The 26,897-nt window shown below is 42.5% G+C and overlaps 1 protein-coding gene across 2 annotated transcripts in view; it reads left to right on the top strand.

Annotated features, from left to right (window-relative positions):
* Nucleotides 1–26,897, top strand: part of LOC5519313 (centrosome-associated protein 350) — a 46,041-nt gene that overhangs the window by 8,910 nt on the left and 10,234 nt on the right. The window contains exons 12-34 of one of the 2 annotated variants that reach the window (XM_032364164.2): nucleotides 17–178; nucleotides 272–311; nucleotides 489–752; nucleotides 855–908; nucleotides 1,040–1,254; nucleotides 1,707–1,988; nucleotides 2,326–2,371; nucleotides 2,615–2,681; nucleotides 2,817–2,872; nucleotides 5,552–5,766; nucleotides 5,997–6,164; nucleotides 7,139–7,390; nucleotides 8,118–8,198; nucleotides 8,557–8,664; nucleotides 8,830–8,883; nucleotides 9,283–9,479; nucleotides 10,374–10,481; nucleotides 13,070–13,269; nucleotides 17,152–17,309; nucleotides 18,263–18,304; nucleotides 18,779–19,051; nucleotides 19,596–19,742; nucleotides 21,795–22,129. In XM_032364164.2, the coding sequence (XP_032220055.2) occupies nucleotides 17–178; nucleotides 272–311; nucleotides 489–752; nucleotides 855–908; nucleotides 1,040–1,254; nucleotides 1,707–1,988; nucleotides 2,326–2,371; nucleotides 2,615–2,681; nucleotides 2,817–2,872; nucleotides 5,552–5,766; nucleotides 5,997–6,164; nucleotides 7,139–7,390; nucleotides 8,118–8,198; nucleotides 8,557–8,664; nucleotides 8,830–8,883; nucleotides 9,283–9,479; nucleotides 10,374–10,481; nucleotides 13,070–13,269; nucleotides 17,152–17,309; nucleotides 18,263–18,304; nucleotides 18,779–19,051; nucleotides 19,596–19,742; nucleotides 21,795–22,129 (3,524 nt within the window). The remainder of the gene's footprint in view (nucleotides 1–16; nucleotides 179–271; nucleotides 312–488; nucleotides 753–854; nucleotides 909–1,039; nucleotides 1,255–1,706; nucleotides 1,989–2,325; nucleotides 2,372–2,614; nucleotides 2,682–2,816; nucleotides 2,873–5,551; nucleotides 5,767–5,996; nucleotides 6,165–7,138; nucleotides 7,391–8,117; nucleotides 8,199–8,556; nucleotides 8,665–8,829; nucleotides 8,884–9,282; nucleotides 9,480–10,373; nucleotides 10,482–13,069; nucleotides 13,270–17,151; nucleotides 17,310–18,262; nucleotides 18,305–18,778; nucleotides 19,052–19,595; nucleotides 19,743–21,794; nucleotides 22,130–26,897) is intronic. The other variant, XM_032364165.2, reaches the window with a different exon arrangement.

Here is a 26,897-nt window from a genome sequence, read left to right as displayed (position 1 = left end):
TTTCCTATGTCCATAGGCACTCTATTTCAAACAGAAGAAAACTGTAGCACATGGTTTAGCGAACAAAGAAAAGTGTCGCCCTAAGGACAACCTAGGAGAAACGTTTAACAAGGTGCAAGCTGACTTTTTAAGGCCTCCGATAATACTAGGCTACCACCAAGCTCACCCCAGAGTAGAGGTTTGTACATATTGAGTGTGCTTGTATTATGCCTCATTTTATTTGCCCACTGTCCTTTAGAGAGCTTATCAAAGCCTTGTCTTTCTTTTCCAGTATTACAGTGATGGAACAGAAGTCAGTGAATCTGATAAAGGTATGTTTAGCTTTTTATTGTGCGTGTGTGTACAGTAAAAATACAACAGCTTTTGTTTAGAATTCTAATGGGAGCTCCCCCAACCAAAATCCATCGTACAGGAAGTAACTATTCCTAAGACAGTAATCTAGTGCCTTTGTTACATAGCAATAGTCAGTCTTTCCTTTTTGCCACCAGAAAACCAAGACGTGGCATCCTTTGAAGGCCTTCCAAGCTACGAAAGGAGAAGGCAGACTCAACCTAGGGCTTACATTGAGCAGTATGACTCCCAATCCTTGCCGTCTACACTCTCTAGCGATTCAGATGAACACCACGTCCAAGAGAGGGATACACCAGTGATTGACACTAGTCCCTCTTTAGTGGAAGAACGTGATGCAAGCAAAACAGAGAGTGCACACTCTATCAACCAAGAAAGAGTCAGAGGGGCAGCTTTTTCTGAAGGTGAGTAGATGCTTTAGTAACATTGGTTTGCTTGGCATCTTTTTGGGGAGAACAATGAGGATAAGCACCTCAAAGCACTACTTACTAAGCATTCCTTTTTAGATATTCACACACAACAAACAAAAACTGTGTCATTTCCTGACCTGGATAACAAAGGTAATGTTTGATGGTGTATAAAAGTTCAGCACTGCCAAAAATGTATATTCATTTGGCTTTTCTAGTTTCTTTATACAATAGATTATACAAAAATACAGTACATATGTCCCTTATTTAATTTTTTACCTCAGCACTTGCAAGTGAAAGCCCAAACAGAGCAGAGAGAATAGCTGCTATTCACAACACTGCTGCAGCCCTCAAGCAAAGACTCGAACAAGAAGCCAAGAGGCTGGGCCTTACACTGCAGGTCCAGGGGGGTGCAGGAACTGCGGACAGAGGGGTATTTAGGGGAGCTTTGCCTGGTGTGGATAACATGAGAGAGCAGGCTGAATTGAATGAGGAGTTGGTATGTATAAATGAAAATTGGATGGATGATAAGAAGATCACATCTGTTTATTTTGTCAGATGGTTATATGCAGAAAATGTTTGAGAGCAGTTATTTTTTGCTTTACAAACCCATTACCAAGTGCTACCATTTGATTACAGTATGTTCAAAGGGTATTTACTGTGTTTTACTTTTGTATTAATGTGCAGGGGCGGATCTAGTGGTTGGGTGAGCCTCCCCCCCCCCCCCTTATTCAGATATTTGACTTAAAAATAGCAAGAAATATAAGGAAATCTATTGAACAGCATTGAATCCGGCCCTCCCCTTTCTTGAAACTCTTGCTTTGCCTCCCCTTTTTGGGAACTCGTGGATCTGCCCCTGAGTTGTATGTAGCGAAGGAGGCTTGAAATAGTGTTTTTGTTGTTGGCCACATTGAACATTAACAAATCAGCCCATTCTTGGACTTATTCCAGGAAAGCAAGAATACTGCTGCCACCAAGATCCAGGCAGCATACCGTGGCCACAGCACTCGACAAGGGCTGAACTGGAAACTGCCTTCTGGACGCACCTTTGGGGCAGCAATGAGAGAAGGCCGGCGCCAAACACCTTCCACTGAGATACCAGAAGGGGATCTGTCGCAAGTGTCCAGGTACTCCACAGCAATGGAAGACCAGGAGGAGTACAGCAGTATGTCTGAAGTCCGCTCTGGGTATAGCACAGGCCTTGGTGACAGTCTAGCTTCACATAATAGCCAGGTGATAATCTCCATTGAAATATATATAAGTATGCACTTCACTTGGATCAGATAAAGAGAGCTACAGTACAATATGTGCATGTAAAACCAGTGTAAAGAAAAAAAGAAGAAGAAGGTAAAAGATGAGAAACAAAACCACTTGTTTTTTCCCTCTTCATTCGTTTTTATTTCCATCATTTAAATTTTACTCTTTCGCTTATATTTGCTAACTCTCTAATGATTTCTTCCTCCCTTTCTTGTTAGTAAAATCAACTTTGATAGAGTTATTGAATCAATATTGTAAACCATGTGGTTGCATTGTGTATAGGCCACCTTATAAGTTTAACTTTTGTACTTAGGTTGGTCAGTTAGCATCTCAAAGAGCAGGGATCCTCAATACAGGAGGTATGAGTTTTCCTACCATCTCTAGTGCATCTGGAATTCTCAGCTGATTCTTTCCATCACCACAAGAAAAGGATAAAGATTTTCCAAACCCTTACTGTTATTGTATTGACTAATCCCCTAGTTTTAAACTAGTGTATGAGACGTTATCCATTTTCAGCATATGAAATAATGTCTAACTTTATTTTAGGATAATGCTTGTATTTTGTCAAAGATCTTCTGATTTACCTCTTGACTTTCTTATAGGTCTGCGTCCTGTCATCAGTGATGCTGCTTCCCGCCCAGAGCCTTGGATACAGTCTACTGCTGACAGGTATACACCTTTTATAATTGGGCCTTTATTTTACAATACCTGTAATAATAAACATTAATAATAATAAAAATTTTAAATTCACATCAATTTTTTTATTACTTCCTCATCCAATATGATCAAAACTTTTTTTCTCAGTATGAGTGTCATCAATATCTTCATGAGAAACCATCCCAATGTTAAACAGGACAAAGGTAGGTTTTCTATTTATTTGGATTCATTATATCTTAAATATTTTAAATACTCGTGAATACTATGGTTGCACCTCCTCATTTGAGAAATCTACTCACCTTACCTTACCATTATGTTACCTCATCCTTACCTTACCATTATGTTACCTCATCCTTACCTTACCATTATGTTACCTCATCCTTACCTTACCATTATGTTACCTCACCCTTACCTTACCATTATGTTACCTCATCCTTACCTTACCATTATGTTACCTCATCCTTACCTTACCATTATGTTACTTCATCCTTACCTTACCATTATGTTACCTCATCCTTACCTTACCATTATGTTACCTCATCCTTACCTTACCATTATGTTACCTCATCCTTACCTTACCATTATGTTACCTCATCCTTACCTTACCATTATGTTACCTCATCCTTACCTTACCATTATGTTACCTCATCCTTACCTTACCATTATGTTACCTCATCCTTACCTTACCATTATGTTACCTCATCCTTACCTTACCATTATGTTACCTCATCCTTACCTTACCATTATGTTACCTCATCCTTACCTTACCATTATGTTACCTCATCCTTACCTTACCATTATGTTACCTCATCCTTACCTTACCATTATGTTACCTCATCCTTACCTTACCATTATGTTACCTCATCCTTACCTTACCATTATGTTACCTCATCCTTACCTTACCATTATGTTACCTCACCTTACCTTACCATTATGTTACCTCATCCTTACCTTACCATTATGTTACCTCATCCTTACCTTGCCTTAACCTTACCACACCTAACCCTTACCATACCTTACCTCTAACACCTCACCTCAACTTTACTCATTTCATCTCCCCCCTCTTACCTTGCCTTGGTGCTAACCCTTGCATTACCTTACCCTTATGTTACCTCACTCTTACCTTACCTTACAGGGTGCCTTGAAGTGAAAATTCTATAAAAAAAGCATTTTTGCAATTTTTTTATTCCCTATGACTTTACCTTTATTATAGTAAAGAAGAAAGTTTGGGTTTTTATTATCCTCTTGATATAATAAAAAGCAAATTTCGCTTGAAGACTTTGTGTAAGCATCAAGGCGTTTTAATCCTTTTATCCTCTCATCACTTACTGGAACCCTGTGTTCCCTATATCCGGGACTTTCGGTTATAGTTAATTAGCATACTGTTTAACCCATAAATCGTGACTTCAGAAATCTCAAATTCAGTTCCTTTGTCTTGCAGAAAGTCCTGTTAGCCTTCCGAAATATATTACCGATAGATAAACGAAAGCCGCGCTTTCCTGGTTTCGCTTCAGCGCAGCTTTTCCTTGGCCTCCCCATATGTGCAGGAATTCTTGCTTGTCACTTGTTTTTCTCCTGGCGAATTTCGAAACTCCCTGTAATGACTCAGTTTTCGTCTCTTATTGGTCAGTCTGTTTATTTAGAGCTGATTATATGATGACCTCGTTGACATATAACTCTCCAAGAACTTTCAACCGATTTTTTCTCGGCTTTGAATTCTCATGCATTTCTAAACTTCAAAACTGTAATGTGCAACTGTAATTTGGCAACACACTAGGTTATTTGTTCAAGAGTTATACTGCGTTTGGCTTTTGAGAGATTTTGAATGAATCGTATTTTATGTCCTCCGGTGTTGTTTTACCTGGAAATTATTTATTCCTCTGACTTTGACTCAAATTGGCATAGGAAAAAAAGAAGGATATCTCAAAAGCCAAACACAGTTTGGTAGGTGTGTATATCGTGATTGACATAAGCCATAAGACGTAAAGATCTGCCGGATAGTTTAGACGCATTAGGGTTTTTAAGGGATGTGATTGGCTGAGCCAAGCATGTGATCAAAACCCGTTAAAAAATAAATTATTTCATCAAACCTAGAAACAAAAAGAATTATCATATTTCCTATTTATTAAGCTTTACAACAACATATAACATGAGCATATTGGGTTTAATCTGACGCGTATCAACATTCCCTCGACACTTTGGGTATTTCAGTGTCCCGCGGGCTGAAAGCACCCCGTAACCTTAACCTTACCACACCTAATCCTTACCATACCCCATGCCTTACCTCATACAGTACACCTCACCTCATCTCTACCTCACTTCATCTCTTACCTTATCTTGGTGCTAACCCTTACCTTTTCCTTATGTTACTGTACCTCACCCTAACCTCGCCTTTCCTTACCTTAACCTTACTTTCACTTAACTCTTACCTTATGTCACCACCTTGCTTCATCTCACCCCTATCTTAGCTCACCCTTACCTTACCTCGACCTTATATTATCTCACCTCACCATTATCTCACCTAACCATGATACCTTAGCCGCGCCCATATGGGCGCCTTGCCAGAATACTTAAGAATTAAGATAAGAATCTCATTGAGATTGTACAAAAGAAATCATTTCTCCAAATACATCTTATGATAAAGCCCCTTGCCCATCTAGAAACCTTGAGATCCAGACAGACTTTTGCTTGTAAAAAAGTTGTTGAAAAATGCAAACAGAACAACATCCTATAAGACTTCTGACTGTTATTAGTGACAAATATACAACCTAAGATCCAGCTCCAAGAATAGCAACCTTTCAGTTTGCAAAACCGTAGGCCTTACAATTTTTATCAACCTTCCTTTATCTACTGTGCACATTAACCTCCACATCTGTAAACAGCTCAGGAGAATGAGCCTGGTTCAGAGACTGCAAACCTCCTGTCAGGCATAGAAGACAAGTCAGGTGACACGGCAAGCCTTCTGGAGGATGTACCTGAGAAAGATGCCGATAAGACCATTGTACCTGAATCTCCTTCCAGGGCAGGTGGGGAAGAGGAAGAGGATCAGTATAATGATGATGACTTTACCCTGGAATCTGAAGCTTTTAGCCCTAAGGTAATGGATGTAATGGATGTGCAATTATATGTATGCAATTAAATATATTTATCCAAAAGGCTATGAATATTCCTTACATATCAATTTGGTTTTCATTTAGAATGCCATTTCTCATGACTCAACTTAAATTGTGCCTGACTGTGCTTTAATCTATACATTCAGTGAGTAAAGTCCAATGATTAGGTAATTTCCTATTTCTAATACATATGTGTATATCTTTTGTTCACTAGCCTTCTGCCAGCCCAGAGGGATCTTACTCTGCATCGTTTGCAAGCCCATTCTGCCCCCTCTCCTGTGCCAGCCCCTCACGATCGACCCACAAACAGCACTCCCTTTCTTCCTTGTCTTTGTCTGAGGGTGACACATCTTCAACAGAACCCTCACTGCCAACAGCCAAGGTACTGCATATTTAATATTTTCTAAAGTCATCTTCTCCATTTGATCTCTTCTGACCCCTAGTCCGCGTTAATTATCGTTATCACCGGCAATCTGCATCTGTTGACAGAAGGCTATTTGTATTGACCTTTTTGCGGGATAAGAATGATTCGGTGTGATTGGTCAGGTTGCGTGGAAGAACGCAGAATCACGAAGGCTCAAATTTCAAGATCATTTCATTGGCTGACTGGCGTTTTCCAGACGTGTTGAATTAAGGCTATTGAAGAGACGGTCTCTGATTGGTTGACCCGCGTTTTGAGGATGTGAAAACAACGCTCTCGCAAAAGTACACATTTAAATGGGAAAGTACATTTTTAAATGGGAAAGTGTTATTAGCTCATTGTACAGGCTCTCCTCTCAAACAAGAGGAGTTCTTGTCTCTCACAGCACATCATTATCATGTATTGCAGTGTTGGGGTGGGGTGGGGGGGGGGGGGTAGAAGAATCACTGAGGACACTGTCCCATACTACCATCTTCAGTTATTTTTGCCTTGACTAAATTGTTGCATCATATGCTTGTATCCAAATCGAGAAATTCATATAGACCACCAATAATCATTATTCAAGCTTCTGTTGAGTGTAAATATTATTGCCCTATGGCATTTATTCATATTATTAAGCTTGAAACTCCTCTTGACAAAAGTGATAGATCGCTACAGCTTTGTTAAAGTTATGAGTTGTTGGTGTTGTGAGCAAAGCCAAGAAAAATAAGGATCTTATCAGGCCGACTTTCTAAAGCACTATATCACTTAAATTAACAGTTATTTCTTGTAAAAGAAAGCTTGAATGATGATCTAGAAACAAGTGTTTAGCACTTGACTGAAACAAGTGTTTAGCACTTTTGATGAACATGTCTGATCTGTCCTTCTGGGTAGGCAAAGTATCATTATTACAATTGCTACTTTTTACTAATTAATGTGTTCATTTCCAAACACAGCCCTCTGCAAGCTCTAATATCCCCCCTGCAGGTGTTCCTTTTCGTATTCCTCCATCTGTCTTCCAACCCAACCACCTGGGGGGTGACCGCATGTCCCCTGGCACACTGGACCACTGTCTCATGGCCGAACTTAACCGACTGGAGTACATGGAAGAGTCTGTGAGGCAACTTGGCGACATTGAACGCACCAAGCATGTGGCATCTGCTCAACAAGAGACCGTGTCACTAGCGCAAATTCTCAAAGCTCGCCAGGTAAGTCATATTCTTACAGTAAGACAATGCTAACAAGAGAGTAGGGCAGTAGCCAGCATAAGGCAAATGAGGCACTTGGTAAAATTTTGATGTTTAGTTTGTTTCACAATTAAAAAGAATGAGATAAAACGCCTACTTTTGTTGGATTTATCATCCAGTGGCTAGCTTTGTCTCGGTAAAATTTTGTTTCTGGCTAGAGGCCTGGAGAGTTTAGTGACTTGTGCAAATTCTCAAAGCTCTAGGGTATGTCATAATCACATGCTTATCATGTGTTACTGTAGCCTGTGGCATTCACTCTTCAAGTGTCTCTATCACTGACACAGGTTATCAAAGCTCATCAGGCACTACTTGTCACTAAAATGTCCTTACTGATTCCAAGCAGTTTTATATTTCATATTATCGATAACATGTTTATCGCACCCACCCAATTTCCAACACATTGAATTCAACATACTTGCAGTTGTTTAGACGTGTTTCAGAGATAATTTCTCTCTACTAAAAGAAGTCCAAATAAAAATAAGCATTGCCCTTGTACAGTATGTGTACCTGCATTTCCAATAAGTACAATATGTACAAGCAGGTCGCCAACAAAAGCCAATTGAATTTCCCAAGACCTCTCACGTCGGCGCTTTTTAGTGGCAATGGATATCAAAACCAACACTTCCTAACTGGTATGAGTTGTTGAAAAAGAGCATTTGAAGTATAAAAGAGTATGTGATGATTTCAGGCTGCACACACACGAGACATGGAGGCCCTACGTCTCAAGGCCAAGCAAGAGGCACTAGACTCAGCAAAACAACTAGATGAGGTTAGTCCATCAAAAATTAAGGTGATTGTCCTAGTGTAATGTTGCACAAATTCAATTGATCCCATAACACATTTGGTAGTTACAGTATGTAACTGATGAATTTATCTTAAAAACACAAAATACCAACAATTCTACAGCATTAAACACTATCTAAGGAAACCAAACCGTTGTATGCATGCAGAAACCTTTTGCCAACTTTGTAAACTTGTAGTTATTCAATAGCTTGCTAGTGTGGCAACCAAACCATGCAATTACATATGTTGGTCTATACTATATTGGTATTTTTAACAGGTTGTCTTCCTTTAACACATAGGGTTTTTCTCATATATGTATCTTCTTTAATTCTGTGTTCTGTTAGGCACGAAGGTCTGCTGCTGTTGCTTCCATGGAGGCTCAAAATGCTGTTGCCATGGTCAGATCCGAAACAGCTGCAGCTGTTGCCAAGGCGACAGATGAGCTAGTTAGGGTATGTTAAATTAGTAGTAGGTATGCTACTACATTTGTATTTTTGTTTAAGATGCGCTGTAATTTTGAAGGTCACTCGTGAATTTAGTGTGATAATCACAATCATGCCTTATGTTGTACATCTAGAATCTTTGCTTGCAGCAATTTCATCTGAATGTTCTTCTAGGCCCAAGCCGAGGCTGCCAAAGCGAACTCAGAGTCTGCAAGACAGGTAGCTGAGGTGAGTTCAGCTTGACCTTACTGTTGTTGCGCCATTGTTCCTGATGTCTTTGCTGCAGTAGAACTAGAATAGGCTATCAGTGCTGGATTAAGAGGGGTCAGAGCCAATCATCTTACCCCTTCCTTTTGACAGCAATGTTAAACGAAATATATAACAAGTTTACTTTCTACCATATATTTTATTACATTTGTACCTCCGGAGAGCACCATGGGGAAGGGGGGAATCAACGTCATCAGTATTGGTAAATTAAGCTCCTGTTACACTTCTTCTAAAGTTTCACAGGGGGGTTTGGGGGGGGGGGGGGGGTAGGAACCACTCCCCCCTCCCCCCATGCATCCACTACTGCTATGACTTTTAGGGTGGCAAAATAGCAACTGACAGAGCCCCACTAATCTCTAGGCCCAGACTGCAGCAGCCAGGAGCCTACTTGAAGCAGCCAATCAAAGAACTGATGACATTTATGACGTAACAACGGCTGCTGCCACCTCCGCAGCCCAAGCTGCTGTCATGGCAACAATCAAACAGTACCGGCATGGTCAGCGCGATGACTCGTTGACTAGCTACAGTGGTAGATCACCCAGCTCCAGCAAATCTAGGTATACAATAATAAAGGAAGTTCTGCGCTCTGGGTCCCACATGCTTGACATTTTTATTTGGCCTTTATTATGAATGTCTTCCCACAACTCTTTGCGACGCCCGCTTGAAACCAAGGTTGGGGGGGGAGGGCAAATTTGTAAACAAGATGGCGACCTCGGTCTTGCAAAAAGTTGTGAGAAGACACTGGGAAGATGAATACCTTGTCACTGTCAAATTGCAGCTTTTTATGTTTTGTTTTATGCTTTGGTAGTAGTGTGGAACTGCTTTTATTTTAAGACCGATTTAATTTCAAAACGATTAAAGTGAATTTATTTCATTACAGAAAATCTTATTAGCACATATTGTATTTCGGTTATATAGTTCAAGAATCGCCCACGCCTTATTATTGTTAATCAATGAAATAAAGAAGTTTATTCGCGAGGAAACAACAAAATAACACTTAAAGAATGAAGTGTGATATGTTATTGACGTTGTTTGCTTGAAAGTATCTTCGTTACTGGCTTCAATTAGCCGATGGAAATAGATTCTTTGAGTCACTCGGCGTTTAGCGGGAGCACAAAATGGCGGTGTGATTGGCCTTCTTTTATGATTTAAAAAAACTTCTATAGTGCATTCTTCGTAATTTAAACAGCACAAGGATAAAAAGTAAAGATGCAGATGAAGTGAAATAAAATTGAACAATAGAAGTGATCAGAATAGAATCAAAGGAACAGTTATTGATTAGAATATGTTTAAATACAGATACTGAAAAAAAATCATTTTTAAAGAAAGGTCCTTGATCTTGCCTTGGACTGATACTAAAGCATTAATCACTCGAGTCGGCAAAGGTCTCCTTTAGCTTTTTATTAGAAGGGATGCCCCTATTCAAATTGCCCTGCTGTCACTCGTTGTAGGTCTACACGCCCATCTGATTCAACCAGAAGATCTGACAGAAGCCCATCAAGGGATGGCTATACAAGTGATGAGTTTGACTCATTCAAGGAATCCGATAGAAACAAAAGGTAGGATGGTAATGCATTAGGCTTTTTCTCTATGTTCCTCGTCCCCGTCTTGCTTTGTTCCCACGCCTCGTTCCCCATCTTCTACCTCTGTTTTCGCCTCCTTCCCCTTCCTCCTTCCCCATTTTCTTCCTCTGTTCCCAGCCTCATTTCCCATTTTCTTCCTCTGTTCCCAGCCTCCTTTCCCATTTTCTTCCTCTGTTCCCAGCCTCCTTTCCCATTTTCTACCTCTGTTCCCCCGCCTCCTTCCCCATTTTCTTCCTCTGTTCCCAGCCTCCTTCCCCATTTTCTTCCTCTGTTCCCCGCCTCCTTTCCCATTTTCTTCCTCTGTTCCCAGCCTCCTTTCCCATTTTCTTCCTCTGTTCCCCCGCCTCCTTCCCCATTTTCTTCCTCTGTTCCCAGCCTCCTTCCCCATTTTCTACCTCTGTTCCCCCGCCTCCTTCCCCATTTTCTTCCTCTGTTCCCCCACCCCATCTTCCACCTCTGTTCCCAGCCTCCTTCCCCATTTTCTACCTCTGTTCCCCCGCCTCCTTCCCCATTTTCTTCCTCTGTTCTCCCGCCTCCTTCCCCATCTTCTACCTCTGTTCCCCCGCCTCCTTCCCCATTTTCTTCCTCTGTTCCCAGCCTCCTTTCCCATTTTCTTCCTCTGTTCCCCTGCCTCCTTCCCCATTTTCTTCCTCTGTTCCCCCGCCTCCTTCCCCATTTTCTTCCTCTGTTCCCCCGCCTCCTTTCCCATTTTCTTCCTCTGTTCCCCCGCCTCCTTCCCCATTTTCTTCCTCTGTTCCCCCGCTTCCTTCCCCATTTTCTTCCTCTGTTCCCCCGCCTCCTTTCCCATTTTCTTCCTCTGTTCCCCCGCCTCCTTCCCCATTTTCTACCTCTGTTCCCCTGCCTCCTTCCCCATTTTCTACCTCTGTTCCCCCGCCTCCTTCCCCATTTTCTACCTCTGTTCCCCCGCCTCCTTCCCCATTTTCTACCTCTGTTTCCCCGCCTCCTTTCCCATTTTCTTCCTCTGTTCCCAGCCTCCTTTCCCATTTTCATCCTCTGTTCCCAGCCTCCTTTCCCATTTTCTTCCTCTGTTCCCCCGCCTCCTTCCCCATTTTCTTCCTCTGTTCCCCTGCCTCCTTCCCCTTTTTCTACCTCTGTTCCCCCGCCTCCTTCCCCATTTTCTTCCTCTGTTCCCAGCCTCCTTTCCCATTTTCTTCCTCTGTTCCCAGCCTCCTTCCCCATTTTCTACCTCTGTTCCCCCGCCTCCTTCCCCATTTTCTTCCTCTGTTCCCCCGCCTCCTTCCCCATTTTCTACCTCGGTTCCCCTGCCTCCTTCCCCATTTTCTTCCTCTGTTCCCAGCCTCCTTTCCCATTTTCTTCCTCTGTTCCCAGCCTCCTTTTTTATTTTCTTCCTCTGTTCCCATCCTCCTGTTTTATTTTCTACCTCTGTTCCCCCGCCTCCTTCCCCATTTTCTTCCTCTGTTCCCAGCCTCCTTTCCCATTTTCTTCCTCTGTTCCCAGCCTCCTTTCCCATTTTCTACCTCTGTTCCCCCGCCTCCTTCCCCATTTTCTTCCTCTGTTCCCAGCCTCCTTTCCCATTTTCTACCTCTGTTCCCCCGCCTCCTTCCCCATTTTCTTCCTCTGTTCCCAGCCTCCTTCCCCATTTTCTTCCTCTGTTCCCCACCTCCTTTCCCATTTTCTTCCTCTGTTCCCAGCCTCCTTTCCCATTTTCTTCCTCTGTTCCCCCGCCTCCTTCCCCATTTTCTTCCTCTGTTCCCAGCCTCCTTCCCCACTTTCCACCTCTGTTCCCCCGCCTCCTTCCCTATTTTCTTCCTCTGTTCCCCCACCCCATCTTCTACCTCTGTCCCCCCGCCTCCTTTCCCATTTTCTTCCTCTGTTCCCAGCCTCCTTTCCCATTTTCTTCCTCTGTTCTCCCGCCTCCTTCCCCATCTTCTACCTCTGTTCCCCCGCCTCCTTCCCCATTTTCTTCCTCTGTTACCCCGCCTCCTTTCCCATTTTTTTCCTCTGTTCCCCTGCCTCCTTCCCCATTTTCTTCCTCTGTTCCCCCGCCTCCTTCCCCATTTTCTTCCTCTGTTCCCCCGCCTCCTTTCCCATTTTCTTCCTCTGTTCCCCCGCCTCCTTCCCCATTTTCTTCCTCTGTTCCCCCGCCTCCTTCCCCATTTTCTTCCTCTGTTCCCCCGCCTCCTTCCCCATTTTCTTCCTCTGTTCCCCCGCCTCCTTCCCCATTTTCTTCCTCTGTTCCCCCGCCTCCTTCCCCATTTTCTTCCTCTGTTCCCCCGCCTCCTTTCCCATTTTCTTCCTCTGTTCCCCCGCCTCCTTTCCCATTTTCTTTCTCTGTTCCCCCGCCTCCTTCCCCATTTTCTTCCTCTGTTCCCCTGCCTCCTTCCACATTTTCATCCTCTGTTCCCCCGCTTCCTTTTTTCGTCGTCACCATTGTCATTGTCGTCATCAGCATCAATCTTTTGTCATTTCTTTTATGGCCATTTTTTTCATCAGCAACATATATATTTTTTTTCATTTTTTACTATGAACCTACTGCAATACTGTAGGCATCTTACTGTTGTTCCTCATTTCTCTATGCCCAGTTTGCCTGTTGCAAGCGACACATCCGCTGATCAAACCAGTGTGTACACCGACCAGATTCGCTCCCGAGAGAAGTCTGAGGCGGCTAGTGCAAGTATCCCAGAAGAAGTAGATCTCAGTGTGGCGGAGGGAAGCCTGGAATCCGAGGATGATTCAGTTAGGGAGGCTCTGTCCTCGACCAGTAAAGCAAAGAAGAAAAACGGTATGTAACAAAAAACGGGTAAATGAGTTGAAAATATATACCAAACTGTCCATTGAGTGAACACATTGTATATATGTATATATATCTTGGTTTGTAGGAAAATAACACGCGAACTACCGTTTCATATATATATATACATATATATATATATATATATATATACATATATATATATATATACATATACATATACATATACATATACATATACATATACAGATACAGATACATAGACATAGACATAGACATATACATATACATATACATATACATATACATATACATATACATATACATATACATATACATATACATATACATATACATATACATATACATATACATATACATATACATATACATATACATATACATATATATATATATATAATGATGGTTGAAGGCTTTCCAAACACAGAAACTCCACCGAACTCAGCAAACACGTCTGGACTCTCAAGGACAACATGATTGAGTACTTTATTTCATGGCGCATTCTTTCTTCCCACTCCGCCTACAACAGTACCACTAAGCGTTGCAACCTCTGCCTCAAGGAAAAGCTGACGATCATCTGCCAACCCAAACTATCAACTCTAAATAAACGCAATGAACTCGTGTCCTCGTGCCGCCACAGAAACAAAGCCCTGCTACGAAACAATTAGAACTGTTAATCCCGTCACCGTTAAATTTTCGCGCTATCAATTTTTCACACGTTCCGCACTGTTAGTTTTCGCCCCGCATATTTAATGTAACTCGCTATTGTTCCTCTTACCGCCTTAGCTAAAACTATCAGTCTATTATTATGTAAATTTCAATGTTAATAGTATATATACGATGGTAGGAATATTCTCATTAAATCCCCTGATGAGTGGGCAACCACGAAACAGACCTGTAGGGAAACCTATGTAGTTTGTATTTTTCTCAAACTAACACTATACACCGCTCTACTTTCGAGTATTGAGCACTTTCTATGAAAGCCTTCAACCATCATTTTATCCAGACTCCAAGTTTTTCTTGTTGAGCACTCTAAGGCTACTCATTATGGAAAAATTCCACATCAACTACTCAACGAAGAATATTCCCCTACCATCTCGCAGTGATTACCTCCAACGCCTTATTGAAAAAACCGAACACTTTTTACGCCGAATGCGCTGGAAAGCACACTTCTTTCTAAACACAGACACCGCCTCGACCTCCAAAGAAACCTATGGATTCCGCTCAACCAAAAATCCGCCTCCTGTAGAAGAACTGAAAGAGTTCGAAGAAGACATGTTAAAAATGATCCAGTCAGTAAAATTCAAGAACCTGAACACTCCTTTCCTGGGCAAGCTAAAAGAAGACACCGACAACATTAAAAAAGAACCTAAACTACTGATCCCCGCAGATAAAACCACAAACTTCTACAAACTAGAGCCAGCTACCTACAAGAATCTCCTAGAAAAAGAAATAAACAAGTCCTACAAAAAAGCACCCTCCGAAACATCGCAATCTGTCCACAAGAAAAACAAAGAGATCGCTACAAAACTGGATTTAGACGATAGAATGGACACCACAGCCAACAAGCAAGCCTTCATAACTCTCAAAGACCATAAGCCGAACTTCGCTAACAAACCTACCTGCAGACTCATCAACCCCACAAAACCCGAAATCGGAAAAATCAGCAAAAAGATCCTCGACCGTATCAATAGCGTAATTGCAAAGAAACGAAACTTCAACCAATGGAAAAGCACTAAAGCCGTCATTGACTGGTTCAAGGCTGCCGAAAACAAACACCAACTCAACTTCATCTGTTTTGACATTGTAGAATTCTACCCATCTATCAGCCAAGACCTACTATCAAGAGCACTCGACTTCGCCTCCAACTATGACGAAATCACCCCTGATGAAAAAGAGATCATAACCCACTCCAAGAGCTCCTTCCTGGTCCACAACCAAACACCCTGGCAGAAGAAAGGCAACACGATATTTGATGTTACGATGGGGAGCTTCGATGGCGCAGAAACCTGTGAACTTGTAGGCAACTTCCATCTCTCCCAACTTCAGGACCTCAATATGAACGTAGGACTCTACCGCGACGACGGACTAGCCATCACCAACGCCACACCCAGAGCCACCGAAAACCTAAAAAAGGAACTATGCCGCATCTTCAACAACAACGGACTCCGAATCACCATTGAGGCAAACAAACAAGTTGTCAATTTCCTAGACGTCACCCTTGACCTAAAACGTAATGCACACCAGCCTTATACAAAGCCGAACTCCTCGCTACAATATGTCCACCGTGAGAGCAACCACCCGCCCTCCATCACCAAGAACATCCCTGCTGGTATCAACAGACGCCTATCTGCCCTATCTTCAGACCAAGCCTCCTTTGACCAGACCGCGCCACCTTACCAGAAAGCACTCGACGATAGCGGATACAACTACACGCTACGCTACGAACCCAACACCGTAACCAACCATAAAACCCGCAAACGCAACAACATCCTATGGTACAACCCGCCCTTCAGCAAGAACACCAGCACCAACATCGGCCACAGATTCCTCACCCTGATAGACAAGCACTTCCCGAAAGACAACCACCTCCGTAAAATCTTCAACAGAAACACCATCAAAATCAGTTACAGCTGCATGAACAACACCAAACAGATCATCGACAACCACAACAAGCGCATCATCACCGCATCGTCGGCTACCGAGATCACCAGCTCCGCCCCTACCACTACCAACAACAAGACATGCAACTGCCGACAGAAAGACACCTGCCCTCTAGACGGAAACTGCCTACAGACATCTGTTATCTACCAAGCTACCGTAACTCGAAAAGACAACAACACCTCGGAAACATACGTCGGGCTCACTGAAAACAGCTTCAAGACCAGGTACAGAAACCACACCGCATCATTCCGACACGCCAAACACAGAAACTCCACCGAACTCAGCAAACACGTCTGGACTCTCAAGGACAACATGATTGAGTACTTTATTTCATGGCGCATTCTTTCTTCCCACTCCGCCTACAACAGTACCACTAAGCGTTGCAACCTCTGCCTCAAGGAAAAGCTGACGATCATCTGCCAACCCAAACTATCAACTCTAAATAAACGCAATGAACTCGTGTCCTCGTGCCGCCACAGAAACAAAGCCCTGCTACGAAACAATTAGAACTGTTAATCCCGTCACCGTTAAATTTTCGCGCTATCAATTTTTCACACGTTCCGCACTGTTAGTTTTCGCCCCGCATATTTAATGTAACTCGCTATTGTTCCTCTTACCGCCTTAGCTAAAACTATCAGTCTATTATTATGTAAATTTCAATGTTAATAGTATATATACGATGGTAGGAATATTCTCATTAAATCCCCTGATGAGTGGGCAACCACGAAACAGACCTGTAGGGAAACCTATGTAGTTTGTATTTTTCTCAAACTAACACTATATATATATATATATATGTATTGGTTTGGATCGGGTATTCGTACCAAGACAAGACGCAGGGGCCTAAAATGGTGTGATAGTGAAGTGGGTGTGATTATATAGTATGGTGATGTAGGAGGGTGATGGTGAAGAATGGCTAGTAAGATAATGTAGACTGGAGATATTAAAATTTGATTGATCTAAACCACTTTTATTACCGACTTAAATGGATGACCGTAACGTGACAATGACATCACGATTGTGTGACAAAAACCTTGCGATTACGTGACACCGAGATCGTGATTGCGTGACAATGACATTGCGGTTGCGTGACGAGGACATCGTGATTGCATGTAAACGAAATCGCGATTGCGTGACAACGGCATAACGATTGCTTGATTTTATGTGTGGTGCGTGCCTAACTTTATTATTACTGAATATGTGACCCAACCCTGTTTGCACCAATAGAAGCTGGCGATTACTCGATGGCGTTTGAGGAGTCTATGCTGTCGTCCCACACGGCCACGGATGACGAGCTGGAGTACCGCATGGTTCTTCCCAGCGAGGGACATCGCCGACGCAGCATCGGGTCACGCAGTAGCATCGCCTCAGACATCTTTTCCTCTGTAAGTACCGTAGCCAAACTTTGGAATACCCCGCCACATATTTTCGTCCCGTTGTATTAATTCCTTGTCCTTTGGAAATCAAGATTTTAATTTATTTTACAAAACGATAGGGGACTTGCGCTAAGAGATCAAGTGACTGTTTGGGTGGCAAAAGCAACTTATTCAGCGCTTGCGAAAAAAAGCCAGAATTCTTTTTTTTTTTTTCAGAAAGAGTTTAGTTTCACTTAAAGATTAAATTTTTCGTCGTTCTCTGCTGTGACGGGCGCCGTCTTTTCTGTTCGTTTTTGTTTGATAAGTTTGTTCTGAACTTGCCACCTACGTGATCTCTTAGCGCTAGTCCCATACTGTGACAGGGTATTCTGAAGCTGCTCCGTTTTCCTTTGTGCATGAGCCCAAGAACCATTCGAAATTCGGTCTTACTCTGTGAGTACCCTTGTTTTCTGGGATCAAATTCCAACGACTGTTCTACTCTGTTAGCGTCTCTCCTGAACACAAAATGGATTGAATGACAAATTGGAGTCTGGATGACCAAATGGAGTCTGAGAATGACCTTTTAAGTCTTGATGCATACACAATTGTCCTCGCCAGGATACACCCACCGTATTGTTTGATCCAGCGATACTGTACTGTCCGTACACCATGCTGTTATACGACAATTTGGCCAATATTTCCTTTGTCTTGTTTCAACAAAGGGATACCTGAAATACTGTACTGTCCGTACACCATGCTGTTATATGACAATTTGGCCAATATTTCCTTTGTCTTGTTTCAACAAAGGGATACCTGAAATACTATGCTGTCCGTACACCATGCTGTTATACGACAGATGGCCAATATTTCCTTTGTCTTGTTCAATAAGGCGTTACCTGCAATACTGTGCAGACGTTGCGCACGAAGTAAGCTTTTCAGACCGCGGCTAGAGAATCCATTATTTCTGTTCCTTTTTCTTTCAGGACGAGAACCAAGATAACCATGTATCAGACGCACAAGACAAGGTAAACAAGACCGTGTTCATAGATTCATCCATAATCCGCGATGTACAGTAAGACTATATAATAGCACGTATTACTACGATGTAGTTAATGCTAGTCCATAATCCAAGATATAAGAATAGGGAATGTTAGAATAAAAATGAATGGTAGGAAAAATGTTACTCCTTTTTGGTACTGAACTATTTATTGGATTTCTTCTTGTTTGTTTCTCACTGATGATTTAGCTCCGCACTGCGATTTTGTTTGGACAGCAGTTACTCTTCTAGAGCCTTACTTCAAATAAGTCACCTACTCACTTTAAGTAAGCGACGCTCACACGAGAATTTACGGTAAACTGACTATCCTCCAGCAATAGTACCGGCTGCTCCACGTCCAAAACTACATAGTTTATAACAACTCGTGTCCGCGTGTACATGCGTAAAGCTAGCATCATGCTTTTGTGCCTCTGCATTCTCTTAATATCCCATCTTCTCGCAGCACACGCCCGCGGCTTTGTTCTCTGGCGGTGAAGACTCATTCAACAAGTTCACCGTGGACATGGTGCACCAGATGAAGCAAGAGGAAGTCCGGGCCAAGCACCAGGAGGCCTTACTGCGCCTGCGCGAGAAAGCCTTAAAGGAGAAGACCAAGGCCGAGCTGGCCTGGCTCGAGCTACAGAAGCAGCGCCACCGGGACAAGGGTGCTGATGACGTCATGCCCTCTATACGCAAGCGACAGCGAGGGCTGCTCATGAGGCTACAGGCGGGGCAGGTGAGGGTGGGGGGGGGGGGGGGTTAGGCACAGGTCAGGGGTGGAGCAGGGGCACCAGAATCCGGCCTTGCAAATGCTTCTCAATGCCCATTATTTCATTGCTCTCAAAGACTATTGAAAAAAAGGAAATGGGCATTTGTTCAACTGTATGAGCTCAGAATGGTTTTCAAAAACTGGTTGCCACCTCGTTTTGATGACCATGACTTCATGCATTAGCTATGTAGAAAAGTACATGAATTCCCTCACGTACCGAAAAACAGAGTGGGGGCGGAGTGTGGGGTGGAAATGAGAAATAAGTCCTAGAAAAAACACTGAACAAATGAATGTATTTGCAATTGAAAAGAATAATTAGACAGCATGATCTTGTTGTATGTGGCACTTCCATTATGATGCTCGACTACGAAATATTCGTAGTGTGCAATTCAGGGATAAGACATGTCGTAGGCAGGTGGCATACGACTAAATCGTCCTGTCTAAATCAGTCTGAACCGTACATGAAAAGAACGGCGCCTAAGCTATGCCAACTTTTCTGTCTCGTCCACAGGCAGAGATTAAGCGTCTAAAAGCTGCCAACCGCGCGGCGAGCTACGAACGCAAACTCCTGCTTTTGCAGCAGGAAGAGATCGCCGATCTACGCCGCAGTACCAAGGAGATCCGGGAAAAGGTCAAAGCCGAGAAGCCACGTGATCAGGTGAGTCACGCAATTCTACCGTCACGCATCATACACGTGACCAAGTGAGTCACGCATTCGTACCGTCACGCAACATGCACGTGACCAAGTAAGTAACGCAATCGCAACGTCACGCGATATAATACACTTACTACACATTATGCTATGTTCATAATAACTAGTGAGTCACGCAATCAGACCATCACTCCATGTGTTGCTTTAAAACGCGTAACGCCCGTCATAATAAACAGCGAGTCACGTGAATTGCTCCGTCTTGAAACGTGTTGAACTTTTATTAACATTACGCTATGTTCATAATTTTTTACAGCCCTTTGAGTACACCAGTCTGTAAAACACCTTTATCGCTGACCGTGAATTGTATTGCGGGCGCGTAGCGCGAAAACTAAACACTTGTCATCTCGCGAGCAGTCTGAATATTCATCACAAAAATGAGCGCTTCTCCCCGTGAAACAACAAGCTTTGCCGAGTGAGCAAGCGATGCCAATGACATGGAGACAGAGAAAGCGACTCAACAACAATACAGCAACGTATTTTTGCCATACCAAGACGAATCTTTTGCTGACGATCGGTGCATGGCTGGCAAATTATCGAAAGATTAAAAACAGTCAGTTATCAATAGCAACTACTTTAAAATTCACACGAGATACAACGTTTTATATTTGTTTACTAAGAGGAGGGCACTTTATTTCATCATGTTGCCAAAATTGTTTTTTCTCACGCGACTCGCAATACTCCTTATTTGAGTAAGTACGCAGCTGCTTTGTCTCCTATTATCTTTGTTCTACAAAGGAGTTCTTTTGTCTCTATTCTTCTCGTTCTTTGTGTCGAGGTGCGGATATTGTTCATTTGCCCAATCAAATTTCAGCTTGTAAGAGCTGCGTACTGACCCCTTTATTTGATAGTCCTTTCGCGCCAACTCGAGCTTTAGCCGTGAGGGGACTGGACAAGATTTAATTGGGGGAAAGTAATTTTTTGTTTGGTAATAACGATTTTTCAAGCTTAGGAAATATTAGATATCGATAAATGAAACGTTTTGAAGGATATCGCTTTTATTCCTTCAGATGCACCTAAATCATTATTTTGTACCTAATTGATTTAAACATACTGTCAGAGTCAGAGAATGATTTAATTTATGTTCAATCATTATTCTGTCCCTTATGGATTTAAACACACTGTCATCTTCGGCTAACGCCTACATAGACTAGACACATGGGACTTGCTGTGGGATTAGTAGAGTTTTTCTTTTGTGAGACTGAAACGCAGACGCTTTCCCTTATATTACCTTACTTTCTAAGCTGAATTATTCTTCTGTCGCTGTTCAATTCAAGAACGCTGTCGAAGTCACTCATTGGTATTCGGCTGACGCGCGCAGGGAGCCATACCTAGCGGTTAACTCGGTTGCCCGGGGAAACGCCGGCAATGCTCACGTACATCGCGACTTCATGAGACAAAAAAAAATCCTTCAAGGTTTCAATAAGTCTGAGTTCCCGTGTAAACGTGTGCGATCAATGCCATGTGCTGTTTCTATCGAATGCAATCGAGTGGGTTTCTGGCGGGGGAAGCCAGCTGACTGCACTATGGACATTTGTGATTGGTTTAGATGATTTGAATGACTACATCCACGTGATTCATAGATCGTAGACATCGCTTGTAACGCACGCGAATAAGTATCATCAACTTTTGGGTAATTTCAATTTTTAACCAACTTGTGAGAGATCAAAAAGATACGACACTTGTTAGACGGGGATGTATATAGCAGTGATGACGGGTAATGAGAGTGGAGGGACGACTTCCGGCCATTTAAAGCACTCAGTTACTGTATTAAGAATCCACCAAGATGGTAAAGTTTTGTTTTATAATTGGTTCCTACGTTCATAATATTGAGTAACTATATTTTTTTACCCCTAAAATGTGTTTTTTGCCTTGTGTATCATCTCTGTTTTTTTGTTCAGAAAAAGTGATCTCGCTGATTTCGACAGCGAGTGCTTAAAGACACAACAGGTTAATGCACCAGACAGCTTTTCATTGACTTTTTTTCCTAATTTCACTTAGAAATCTGCTGAAGGGGTGGAACAAAGCCCTGAGAAACCTTCCACCAGTCGAGTAGACCGCGCACAGGTCAGCGAAACTTCCCCATCCAAGTCAGGGTCAGTCCCCGAGGAATTCTCGGCCGTGCAGTCCCCGAGCACCGACTCCTCATTCCCGACCTACGACGAGCATGAGCCGAAAATTTCAGGCCGCGATCGAAAACGGTCGTTTTCCGAGGGTGAGAGCGACGAAGGATCGGCAGGAGATCGACATATTGTCAGTGCGCTGAAGAGCCCTTCAAGCGACTCTCTTGGAATCATGCAGAGACTGAACAAGCGCCGGATCCAGTCGAGTGAAAGGTAAGAAACTTCGCCATGTGGGAACGGCTTATAATGATTACTGCGCACGCGCCGTGAAAATCACCGTAAGATTAGTTCCGGATTTCCGATGTAAGATTACGATGGACATTTAACATGGCGTGCGCGTTTAGTCTTAAAGCCGCATTGTCACCAGTTTACTTTCGGAGGTCCGACGGAAACCTCAACCGTTAAAAAACAAAATAATCTATTAAAATCCGAGATATTAAACAGGCCATCCGCTCTAAATTATCAATCACATCCTCAAAGAAACTCCCAATAAACACACTGTTTTCAATATTTTGAAATATTTTTCGCGTTTTCCGTTCATCCGCGTTTTCCGTTCAAATCATCGGATATTGTTACGTAATCGACCGGAAGTAAACTGTTGACAATGCGACTTTAATTTCTCCATTTAGTATGCGTAAACCCTGCTAGGTCCGTATTTTTGCTGGAACCCCACGAGAACGTTAAGCTTGTTTGGTTTGGACTTTATTAAAAAAATATCATGCAACAATAATATCACATCTTTATCCAAAATAGCACTAACAGATGTCCAAAATTGCTATAATAGCATTCTTCACTTCTCTAACGTACGCTGATTTATTGCAATAGGATCAGAAATCCTATCAGATGCCTTGAGTTTATGTTTGTCTCTCTCTGTTGGATACTTACTTGCGCCGCTATACGTTAGAAAAGTGAAGAACGCTATTGAAGCAATATTGGGCATCTGATAATGCTGTTTCGGATGATTCGCAAGGCTGTAAACCCTGCTCGGCCCGTGTTTTTGCTGGAACCCGATGGGAACGTTACGTTTGTTTGATTAGGACTTCATTCAAAAATACCATGCAACAATTATATCACATCCTCATCCGAAACAGCATAAACAAATGTTGCTTTAATAGCGTTACTCACTTTTCTAACGTTCCTTTTTATTTTATATTTTTATGTTTTGTTTATCTTAGAGAATGTGTGTGTGTTTTTTTTTTTTTTTTTGTTAAAAGAGTATAGTTTTAACGGTTATTGGTTATGTCTCGCTTTATCAAAACTAAAGTATCGTACTCATATCGTGGACTTCAGTTATTTCGAATACGTTTGATATCAATGTTAAAAAAAATAACCTTTATCTTTTTCTGTAAATAGCATCATCTGTTAATAGACTTGACGTTTTGCAGAGATATTTATAGTCTTAAGTAAAATGAATTTTACATGAGCATCGGCAGAGATAACTTAAAACATTATTCCTATTTGCCAAAAAGTCATAATATTTAAACTGGTTGCTTTTAGGATTCTCGATCTTCTGCTATTTTAAATTTTCAGCGTTATTGTAATTTAAATCTAGTTTCCACTCTTCGGAAAGTAGTGCTAATTATACTGTTATTTCGTAGTGGCGATTTATAACCATGACTATCTCGCGTGCGATTATCCCTTCGCTTGCCCGGGCAGGTCTTCCATAGACACCCCATCGAAAACGAACGAGGAGAGTCGAAAGTCACATCACCTAGTCATGCCTTACCGATGCGACGATTTCAAAGGCATTGAACACCCTATGGAGCCGCACAAAATCTACTGTCGTACACGCAAATACCACATCATGATTAGGTACTAGAATATTTTCTTATTTCCCATATTTTTGGGTAAGCAATAGACATCAAGGATTGTTTAACCGCGATGGTGCGAAACTCACATCTGATCCTAGAATGTTTATATTGAAAATTCAATCTTATTTATAAACACTTTTAGGCAAGGGTATACTTAATCCCGATTTAATTCGTATATATATTTTTTTATTACCTACGGTTCTAATTTCGTTGTCATTTTAAATATTTCCCTGTCAATACGACGCGTCCGATTTACATTGTTTAATCATAATGTCATCGGGGCTTTAAACTTTCCCGGTAATAAGACTTCTGTACACAAACTTCACCATATCTCTAAATCTTCGATAAATGCGGATTTTGTTGCGTGATTCTGAATATCGCGAACATCGTTTTCGGTAATTTAATTTCGGTTAAAAATCGTTTAAAACTGTATTGTTATTACAAGTCATTCGAGCATGATGGATATAAACTGCATTTATCCGTCCCGATATAGCCATGTCGTCATCCATTTCTGCGCGCTCGTTACGCTACTAATCAATATTAAATACCTAGTCAGCTCGGCTTTCTCTCCTGTTGAGTACAGCTTGTGATACTCAAAGATCGCCTCGAAGGAACCCGCCTGAGTCGCTCACTAAACGTCTCAGCTCACGCGGAGGCGGTCCTTCTCGTGCCCCGTGTGGTGGTCTTGTTTCTTAGCTATCACGGGGGTTTCATAGAATTCGCCGGATAATTCCCGACAATGCGGACCATTGATTAAATGGCAAACATGCTTTGCCTAGCCTTACAATTTTTCGCAAGGTACGTAATATAATTTACTTAATTTTCGATTGATGTTCGTATTTGGACTTTAAACTTGGTGTTTTTGTTTTGCTTCGATGCTTGAGAAAATTTAACCTTTGAGATGATCCCTGTCAATTTGAATACGGGGGCAGAAATTTGAATCACCTCTACTCGAAACGTCGTTTTTTGATTGCAAAGCTCGTGCCGAACCTGTTAACACGGAAAGTGGCAATGTTACGGAATTGACTTGTTACTTCCGACTCCGAAATGTACAGCAGATCAAACATTCGATGCACTCAAATTGCTTCCCTCGCAGCATTTACGTGGCTTCCTAGATTGTGTTGCCGTTTTTTCTCCGCTTGAGAAATTATTCTGTTTGTGTTATTGAGATTATATCCCATCTCACAATGTGCTATTCGATTCCACTTTGGAAAAAAAATGAATGACTGCGAAACCATTGATATTGACGTTAAAACCATCATGACAAAATTGACTATAGAATCCTGCAAAACCCCTTGAATAACAAGACAAGTGTTCCTTTCCCAGCGACATTCACTCAGACGTTCTTTTTATTCTTTGTCGCATAAATATTAAATCCGTCTTGTGTGCATGCAAATTTCCAGGGGAAAACCAAAACTCTCGTTTTCAGCAGACGAGGAATCGCTGCAAATTCAGTTTTGAGGAATGAAAGAAAGCTCGCATCTCTAGAACAATGCAATTATCTTCGATAATTTCAGGGTTCAATTGCGCATAAAGTGAACGCAATTTCGCACGGTGCGGCGAAGGACGTGATACGTTGGGAGTGTTTCCATGCAAAAGTGGCGTTTATTGTTTTATTATCATTGCAATCGCGACGCGAGATTGAGGCATACTATCTAAATCGCTATACAAGACTATTTTGCATAGAAACCAGTCCAGGGGGATTTTCTCTATTGTTTCACGTGCCTTACGTAAAATATAATGCTGCCTTCATACTGGCGAGAACCTTGATTAGGGACCGCCGTGCTAAGTGATGTATACAGTGCTACAATATTAAGCGGACACCCTAGGGACCGTACCCAAGTGATGTATACAGTGGTACAATTTTAAGGGGCCACCCTAGGGACCGTGCCAAGTGATGTATACAGTGGAACCTCTATTAAGCGACTACCCTAGGGACCGTGCCAAGTAATGTATACAGTGGTACCTCTATTAAGCGGCCGCCCTAGGGACCATGCCAAGTAATGTATACAGTGGTACCTCTATTAAGCGGCCGCCCTAGGGACCATGCCAAGTAATGTATACAGTGGTACCTCTATTAAGCGGCCGCCCTAGGGACCATGCCAAGTCATGTATACAGTGGTACCTCTATTAAGCGGCCGCCCTAGGGACCGTGCCAAGTAATGTATACAGTGGTACCTCTATTAAGCGGCCGCCCTAGGGACCATGCCAAGTCATGTATACAGTGGTACCTCTATTAAAGCGGCCACCCTAGGAACCGTGCCAAGTGATGTATACAGTGGTACCTCTATTAAGCGACCACCCTAGGGACCGTACCCAAGTGATGTATACAGTGGTACCTCTATAAAGCGGCCACCCTAGGGACCGTACCAAGTGATGTATACATTGGTACCTCTATTAAGCGGCCACCCTAGGGACCGTGCTAAGTGATGTATACAGTGGTACCTCTATTAAGCGACCACCCTAGGGACCGTACCAAGTGATGTATACATTGGTACCTCTATTAAGCGACCACCCTAGGGACCGTGCTAAGTGATGTATACAGTGGTACCTCTATTATGCGACCACCCTAGGGACCGTGCTAAGTGATGTATACAGTGGTACCTCTATTAAGCGACCACCCTAGGGACCGTACCAAGTGATGTATACATTGGTACCTCTATTAAGCGGCCACCCTAGGGACCGTGCTAAGTGATGTATACATTGGTACCTCTATTAAGCGACCACCCTAGGGACCGTGCCAAGTGATGTATACAGTGGTACCTCTATTAAGCGACCACCCTAGGGACCGTGCTAAGTGATGTATACAGTGGTACCTCTATTAAGCGACCACCCTAGGGACCGTACCAAGTGATGTATACATTGGTACCTCTATTAAGCGGCCGCCCTAGGGACCATGCTAAGTGATGTATACAGTGGTACCTCTATTAAGCGGCCACCCTAGGGACCGTACCCAAATGATGTATACAGTGGTACAATTTTAAGGGGCCAACCTCGGAACCCTGGCAAGTGATGTATACAGTGGTACAATTTTAAGTGGCCACCCTCGGAACCGTGCAAAGTGATGTATAAAGTGGTACAATTTTAAGGGGCCACCCTAGGGACAGGGCCAAATAACCTCTGGTAGAGGTTGGCCTGTTAATGTAGGTTCACAAAGGAAGTAACACCCC

This window comes from Nematostella vectensis, chromosome 8 (genome assembly GCF_932526225.1).
Source record: "Nematostella vectensis chromosome 8, jaNemVect1.1, whole genome shotgun sequence".
Lineage (NCBI taxonomy): Eukaryota > Metazoa > Cnidaria > Anthozoa > Actiniaria > Edwardsiidae > Nematostella > Nematostella vectensis.
Note: the sequence above shows the minus strand (reverse complement) of the source record. Positions and strands in the feature narration are given on the sequence as shown.